General features: G+C 35.3%; 1 protein-coding gene across 1 annotated transcript in view; it reads right to left on the bottom strand.

Moving 5' to 3' along the window:
• Nucleotides 1-299: 299 nt before the first annotated feature.
• Nucleotides 300-9,206, bottom strand: part of LOC129256020 (adhesion G-protein coupled receptor G2-like) — a 50,101-nt gene continuing 41,194 nt past the window's right edge. The window contains exons 7-9 of the mRNA XM_054894329.2: nt 5,275-5,546; nt 3,975-4,050; nt 300-2,964 (exon numbers count right to left, since the gene is read on the bottom strand). Coding sequence (XP_054750304.2) covers nt 2,271-2,964; nt 3,975-4,050; nt 5,275-5,546 — 1,042 coding nt within the window. The 3' untranslated portion in view covers nt 300-2,270. The remainder of the gene's footprint in view (nt 2,965-3,974; nt 4,051-5,274; nt 5,547-9,206) is intronic.

Raw genomic sequence — 9,206 nt, 5'->3', positions numbered from 1 at the left:
ATCATTCAGCCATCTAAATATAAATGTATTAGTGAATTTTTTTTTAAAAACAAGTGCACACTAGTTCATAAAAAAATGAATGAACGAATCGATCCATCATAATAATATGGATATAATAGCACTTTTGACAAGAGTAAATATTAATCGATTAGCCAGTCAGAAATGAACAATCAATCAATCAATCAATCAATCAATCAGTCAATTATAAATCAAGACATTTACCTCATCAACTTATTAACCAATTACATTCAACCCCAAAATGTTAACAAAACAAAAGGAAACAAAACGGCGGACTAGTTTAAAATTTGCTTTAATATAATTTGAGTCATTAATATAGAATAGAAATATTTCCCTTTTTCCACAATATACAATATACGACGATGGTCACTTTTATTTAAAGTCATTACAAAGTATACATATACAATAATCATACCAGTCTAAAGCATACACCATTTTCACTAATTGCATTTTGACAGAGCTCGATGTTTTGAAATCATGAATTTATACGAATATCTGGACGAACTGCTACATATCATATAAAAGCTTTGATAAAGAACAAACCAAACCACAATTTCGTAAAGTAAGGAGCAAAGTGTCATATATTCTTTTCATTAATACCTGTGTTTACATATAGTGCAAGTGCTTTTTAAAGGAAACAACAAAAACGACAACCAACACATTTCGTCATCGCCTACAACATTTATAGCCAAAATAAAAATATATAGTTTAGGAATTGCATCAAGATTATATAAAAAGCTGTACAGTGTGGCAAGGCATGTGAATCTTAGGTGGCTTCGAGACAATTTACAGTGATCAGAAGGCTTATCATAAAAAGTCCGATCACGTTCTGGTGACATTTTGGGAAATTTGTTCGACTAAGATACTCTTCTACTCGAGAACAAAGCAAGTGTATTGAACATACCCGTCAAAATCAACAGTTGTGAGGTACGTCTTTGTAGAAAACTTGTGAACCAGGGCAGCAGTTTCGTTCTAAAACGGAGCTGACTACAAATTTCAAGTTATGTCGTTTGTCCAGAGTCAAGGACTATAAAACTGCTGTTTTGATTCACCAATTTTCGTCAATAACTTCTGTTTTTTCTCTATCTTGAAGGGCATTTGACAATACATTTTCTCTGCTCTTGATTCCTCTTGATACGTCGTTGTGCGAAAACTACCTAATATTTCAATTCCACACGGACGGAGGCGGAGCTAGGAAGAAAAGAGGGGGGGGGGGCTTAGGGTGCAAGCCCCATTCCCTATTTTGTTTTGTTAATTCGTTCAGTTGAAATTTTAATTCAACACAGACAAAGATTGATCCATGCACAAGGGGCCTTCGGACGCAGTTCACTACCAAAATCCATTTTCCCTTCCTGCGCCAAAAGGCTACACTCTAGATTCCCAGGATTTAAAATAAATCCAGATCGGCTGTGAGTAGTGACCAGCCGAATATTAGATTTAGATTCAAACCTTTTTTTATTCAAATGTAAATCTACAAGATTTGAATTTAAATCTTTTGAGATTTAAAAGTTAATCCTCAAGATTAAAATAAATTCAAAATTCGATTTCACAACCGATCTGGATTTATTTTAAATCATTGGAATTTAGAGTGTACCATATTTCCCTTTACCTATACCCGTGTCGGATTGAAATTTCAACTAATGAAAAGGTAAATTAAAAGATACCATGGAATTTATTAGTCGATAATTTCTTCGACGTGACCACGATGGTCAGAACACAACCAGACTGTGACCGAAGAGTTTATAATAAGCCGTTAGTACGGTGATATTTACACAGTAGTAACATTATATTATTTACATGTCATCACCAAACAGTAATATATATAAATCTATATTTACAATAGCAAGGAATAAGTGACTCGATCTTAGTTTGATCTTCTTCGAATGTCTGTGTAAAAGGATCAAATTCTCTATTATAAACAAACTAAAGTAATAAAATTCAGTATAGTTTAATGGTTGTAGATTCCTAAGTAAAGGTAGATACAAATACCCCGAGTTTTAACTTGAGTTTTGACATTTGAAATGATTTTCTTAAAAAGGCGAGTAGTAGAAATGAACGAACTGGGATACGTTTATAGAGATTGATTTCTTTTTCAGAACACATAATTCAAAGATACCAAAACATATGCCTTCTTTTGAACAACTCTCTTAAGGACAGAAATACAGTTAAAACACAGAAGAAAGGCGATTTCAAATCAAAGCAAGTCCGTTTTAATGATAGGTTGGCGGAACATCAAGACAGCAAACTCTGCTCTAGCTAGTACTATCCTTAACCTTGATATTGATGAATCGTATGTCTGTGATCTTCCTTCGGTTGCTGTTGTTTGAGTTGACATTGTCAAAATTCTCATGCTTCAACCCGCCAAAGAAATGAACCGACGTCATGTCCGTACCCTTCGTCACGACACTCTCCGACTGTGAATTCTTCTTCGAACTAGACGTAGATCTACCCTTGTCGTTAATAAGCTTCTCGGAGTCATTGCCGTACTTCTTGCCGTTCCCCACCTTGTCCCCCGAGCTGATGGTGTTCCTGCGGCCAACTGCCTGCGAGGAACTGCGCTGTTGCTTCTCCACATTGGTCGTGTGCTTTGTGCAGAAGATGGTCCAAGACCGTAAGGCTTCGGGGTAGAGGGCGCACCGGAACAGGAATATAAAAAAACCCTGAAGCGGATTGATGATACACACCAGGTAGGTGAAGACAAGGGTTGTATTCTGGATGGCGAAGAATCCCAGAACCCAGGTGATACCCAGGAGGAATGTAACGCTCAAGGCACAGCCGATCTGGGTTCGACGAACGCGCTTGCTGCGTTGATGAAGATCCTTCTTTGACGCGCATACTGTTCGGAGGATCATGGAAAACACGATGAAGTTTGCCAAGAGAAGCACGCAGCACGGACCGAGGTATCCTCCGTAGTACAGGTAGGAATTAGATGTGGAAATCATGCATCTATGAAAAGATTGAAACAAAGCAAATATAATAAACAAATACAACGCGGAGAAATGATCTACGCCCCGTTACGTTTCTACGCCCCGTTACGTTTCTACGCCCCATTTTCAGAGGCTAATGACGTGAAATGATTGAACAACGTATAATGTAGTATACCTAGTCACGTGACAAAGAACTAAAGCACCCCTTTCATTTTGTTATCTACTTGTATCTCTGTTGAGACTTTGAAAAATGTTCTTAAAACCTCTCTTTTACTTCTAATTTACATATATTATTATTATTATTATTACTACTACTACTACTGGAACAAAAAATCAATGAGGGGTGGTCACAGGGGTGGTCATTATTCTGAATGCTTCCATAAATAACAGGAAAGAAATGAAAAATACATTTATACCATATAAATTGAATGATAAATGTATTTGAAATACATGCAATAAAATGTATTTTCCCTTTCGTAACAATCCTACAATATTGTGACTTAATTTGTAGTGATTTTTGTTAAGAGGTTTCTGTATTTAATGTTTCTATAATGTTTCAATAACATGTCTCTGATTCTTACTGCGAACTCAAAGGCAATAGTCAAATTAGATAGTATACACTCTGAAACAGTATACAGTTTGACTACGCGGAAAGAAGGACACTTAACATAAATTTCGTTTAAATTGACAAGATTCTTTTTAGAATGAATAGTTTCTACTTTATCTAAATTTAAATATTTTCGCAAATTTAACAAAAACATACGCAAAAAACAATCATCATTTTCTGATAGATTGCACTAAATTATCTTATCTAATCAAATTTTAATCGATTTTTTTTTGGGGGGGACTGCGACTAGACTCTTACTGCGTACACAAAGGCTATACACCTTACGTTGGCATACTACATGATTTAATCAATTTTTTTCAGTTCTGACTGGAATCTAAACATGTTCGAGAGGAAAGTGAGGAGAACTGATGGCTCTTTATGAAAAAAAATTGAGCTCAATCGAAAAATAGAGGGCTACTCACATTTCGTTGAGAGGGAGCTTCCGATAAAGATCGATATCCAATGTGGCGGTGATGATTATAGGAACAATGGGTAATCCTGTAATTGGAAGAAAAAAAAACATGGCGTCGATCATCAGGTTTCGTCTACTCAATACTACACGAGGTATCGGAATCCTCGAGCATAATCATAACAGCCCGAAAAAGAGAAAAAGATGGAGGAGAAGAACAACAATAAGAATAAGAAGAGGAACAAGAGGAAGAAGAAGGATAAGAAAAAGAGGAGAAGAAGAAGGTACATAAAGAAGAAAAGCTAACTAAAGAAGACAAACATTGTTTTTTTTCAGTTTTAATTTACAAATGTCACATGGCGAAAAAGTCGATGAAGGACAATACATCGTATACCGAAAACGAAGGATTGTAACACAATCCCACATGAAGACAGTTTTACTTGACGAGTCAAGAAGTGTTCTTTTGGGCCAATGAACCATAAATGCTCATCTGTATAAGCATTCTTACACATATTAATAAAATTTCATACGACATATTTGAACAGAAGTAATTTTTTGCAACAAAAAAGTGTTCTCCTTATTTTGAAGTGGTGCACAGAAATCAGTAATTGCTACATATCTTCGGAAAACCATTGAAAATATCAAGATCTTTTTACTGTATATTTCTGTTTACATAATTTTTGTTTTCGCTGTGATTCGATGAATTGTGACATAAAGAATAATGAACGAGTACCGGCAAGTATGTATGTATTTTGTGCTTTTTCCTCAACGCGGACGCAGAATCTGGGGTTCATGCAGATAATATGAGAAACTCCGATGTAGTAAGAGCGGGATTTCGGACTCTCGTGTTTTATCTGTCTGCAACGGGTTCTGACCAGAATTATGTGCGTGAAGTTCTAGGACGCGAGCATGATCCGTGGAAGATGCGGCCACGTTGAAGGTTAAAAAAGGTTTTAATAATTAAGATTAATTGAGACGCGTTGCAGGGCTAAAACTTACAATTGAACCACCAAACAACTTTCCAGAGTTTGTAATCTACACTCTAAAAAAAGTTCGAATTCGAACCCTCAAGAAAGAAGGTTCTCAAAAAGGTTATTTACGTGCTCAAGAACCTTAGTTTTTATAAAAAAATCTTAAATGTTTCAAGAGGCTGTTTTAGGTAATTTGGAACCATTTCGGGAACCAGTTCATCGTTCCAAATATGGGACAATGAGAGAACCCTCTAAGAAACCAATTTTCTCAAGAGTGTAAGTTTAAATGTAAAAAGTGAGATGAGATGAACATAGATAATGCACAATGTGCTTGTTCCTCACCCCAGGCTATCACCGCTCCCTTCAAGACAAAATGCGTGGCGCTTTTCTTCTGGAAAACCTGCACCAACGTCCGGTACATGTTGACTGCCTCCATGGCCATCCAGAGGAAGGTCGTTAGCACGAAATACTGGAGCAACATGGCCAGGACCTTGCATCCCACCCTGGAGTCTGTCACCATGGAGACGGTATCAATAACGAAAGTGATGTTAAGAGCGAGGAGGGAGGTACTGAGATGTATGAGTATCTTTCCAGACGAGGTGCGTCGTAAGATTCTGGTGAAAAAAATATGAAAACATGGTATTAATATGTTATCGAAATTCGAATCATACAGACATCGGGGGAAAGTTCAGACATTAATCAAGATGTAAAGGAGATGGCTGACTTTTAGGTGTGTGGTAATTGTCAAGAAATAATGATGAAAGCAAAACAGAATGACATCCATAAAAGGAAAAGCGGAATCATGCAGGAAGATGCATTATATTTCGGCTTTCCAGGTTTATCAACTTTGTAATTCGGTTTACAATTTCATTTAATATACGGCATATAGGCCATATAATTAATTTTGATTTTTCATTTGTGAAATAGTTGTGGATTAATCAGTGAATAACCTGTTTTATTAAATAGACAGAGGATATTGAAACTGAATGGAAAGAATGAAATAGATTTATAAGAAAGGACTTTCTTTTGCGTATTTCAGGAATGATTCTAGATCAGGGAGGGTGGGCTCTGTCATTCCTACATCCTCCGCTCCAGATAGACAGGACAAGCAACCCAAAAACGAGGTTAAGAGTACACGTATGTATGCCATAATGTCACGTGTCATTAATATGATTGTGTATCGAATGACAGGCAGTATTCACTGTGATGACAAGTCGAAAATAGTCCTATTTTGTTTCGTCAAAAAATCCTTGCACTTCCGCGGTGCGCGCCGTTGGCATAACTAGAACATCGGCAACTGACAATTAATATACATATGAAGAGAGTGAGATTGGGGAACGTAATGATAGGAGTAGAATCGCCGGGAGGGATGTCACGAGAAGAGCACGGAGGGAAATACAAAAAGGGGCGACTTCTTGTAGAAAATGAGGTAGCCACGAAAAACTAGAGAGATCAAGCGCTTGAAATGATGACGTTAAATACCATATGAAGAAATGCAATTGTTTTATTCTACTAAGAAAACAAAACAGTAAACTTCACAAAGTCATTTTAATCAAAATGATGGAAATTGAGACATTATTGAGCCATAATAGGACCAATGGGATAAACATTTGATTAATTTACATCACTATGGTTACCAGGACGAGCTAAGGGTTGAATTAGGCATAAATTTTTATCTTAATGTTTATTCAGGCATCACTCTTTTTAATTTAGGAATTATTACACATTTTTAAGAATACAAATATCAGATTCAAAATTGATATACATTTCATTTCATATCATAATGAATTCGAGCTTTAAAAGTTAAGAATCCCTTAAAACTTAACCCAGTCTTTAAATTAGATGAAATGGCGTTCAAGATACTACATACCCCTCGAAATTTAAGTTCTTTACTTTAAAATATTGCGTAGACTAAATTCGAATAAACTGATTTTTTTAGTTAGCATGTCTTGAATCGGGCGTGTTAGGATGATAATTAGTTTACAAAAATAAGATTGTACTTTAGAAAATTGATTAACAAATGAAAGTATTTTTTTCAGAATGATAATTTATTTTGATTATTTTTGCCTGTACCAACGGGGATAATTGGCAAATGGAAAATGATCCTTACGTGAGCTTTCTACTTTGTTCGTGAAAATTGCGTTCTTTATTACAATGAGCACCACCTAGTAACGAAATGAATTATTTAAGGAGGTGAATTAATTAATATTGATACTACAACTTCATAAGATCTTAGACAATGCCATCATGGCCATGCTGGTCATTATTGAATTTATGAAAATACCCACTGTATACATATATATATTTACTCTTATGATTTCCAGTTCTATAGGAAAAATCAAGGCTCTGCCACGAAAGATATGGGCCATTTATTTTATTGTTCAAAAGTGCCCATTATTAATGCATATGAATTCACGCACAATTGATACCATTTGTCGAGATGTGCGGATGATGAATAAAATCGCCTTTTCATTTCATTTCCTGAGAGAGAAGAGGACTTCCCTGTGATTTAAAGGTCAAGATCATTGATACAGTTTGATTAAAAAAAATATTGCGCATATGACGTTCAATTGCAATCCAATAATTGCTCGAGATCAGCCCTTTTATTATATTTAAATAATGAATCTCAAAAATATTAATCCCCTCGCTCTCTTTTTGTCCCCAGACGTCAATACGGCAGTCACATCAACGGAATTGACCCAATATTGACAAAAGCTATTATCCTTTGATATTTCCAATGGCCCGTATTCTGAATAACTCTGAGCTAAAATTATGGGGAGCCAAACAAATTTTAAAAAATGTTTATATTGTATATTTCTTATGCTCACCATCTTGTTTTCTTTTGCTTTCATAATGAAGAAAAATAATTCAATTATCATTCCCAGACATTATGAATAATTTGAGTGTCATATGAGTTAATAAATTGGATGGGTACTGTTAGGGATTTGTGCCCCAATTGGCTCTCCATAGTTAAACAACAACTTTAAACCAGGGTTTACTTCAAACCCGAGTTCAGAATACGGGCCTTTGACTACAGCATACGAGTTCATAGATAATTTGAAACAACTAATTGGGAAGGACTTTCCGATCTGAATATCGACATTATCGTAATTAGATGTCAGTGTACATCAAACAAATCACAAAATTTTATGAAATGAAATAATTTTGAGAAATGAGTAGACGAAATAATAATTTGACCATACTACAATAATCCATTCTCCAATGCTTCTTCCAACACTCTATTTCTGTCTCTCCCTCTATCTCTACATGTAACTGCCTCTTTTTCTCTTTACCCCTCTCTCTTTCTTTCTCTTTATCTCTGGTCACTCCTTCCTCTTTTCCAAGGTCTTTAATTCAAAAGAAAAATAATGCGTGTAGATTTTTCGAATTTGATCATAACAAATATATATATTTATTTATTATGTTTGGTTAATAAGCCTCGCACAATAATATGCATTGAGATATTAGTTTCGTGCATTGTTTTTCAAATACCAACATCAAGTTGGTCACTCATCCTCCTTGACACGCATTCATTCTCGCGGAATGGCAAATATTTTGCTTTTGAGTTATTAAGGTCTAGACATATTCAGCAAAGAAAAAAAGAAGAAGAAAAAATGAATATGGCACACGAGACGAGGTCATTATGATAAGTGTCCCTGCATTTCGAAGGTATCCGCTATGCCAATTTGCTAATGAAAGACGTAAAAATGACTTTTAACTCGAGTCACTTTTAACACACACCCACCAATCCACCCTCACATATAAAATAAGAATTCTTAGACGGACACACTAGTACAAGCTTTTACTACGTATATCATGTATATGGTTGACAAAAGATTTCGTTTCCGATGTAGATATCTAGTAGAATTTGACTAGTTTAGATAATCAAAATGAACTTGGATTTGGATTTAGATGTGGATGTTAAATTTAATTTAAATAAAGTTTTGTCAATAGTGTTTAATATTTCTCTTAAAATAAAATATTTCGTAAATCATTTTATAGCTCTGCTGCATGATACAAACTTATGATAAGTTTAATATATGGAAATCCGGGGCGGGGGGGGGGGGGGGATCCTAGGAGCGCAAACATCTGCTTTACATTCGATTCTATTTACCATTTACAAGTACGTTACATGCAGATTAGCGAAGTTCCTCCGATGCATGGGTATACGCGTTAGGAATGAAATTAAATCAATCAATATATTTTATGATACTAATGTGACCACTTGGTCTAAATAGATAAAATGTACTTCTTGCCAATTCGTACTTTATGAT

The sequence above is a fragment of the Lytechinus pictus genome, chromosome 3 (assembly GCF_037042905.1).
Source record: "Lytechinus pictus isolate F3 Inbred chromosome 3, Lp3.0, whole genome shotgun sequence".
Lineage (NCBI taxonomy): Eukaryota > Metazoa > Echinodermata > Echinoidea > Temnopleuroida > Toxopneustidae > Lytechinus > Lytechinus pictus.
Note: the sequence above shows the minus strand (reverse complement) of the source record. Positions and strands in the feature narration are given on the sequence as shown.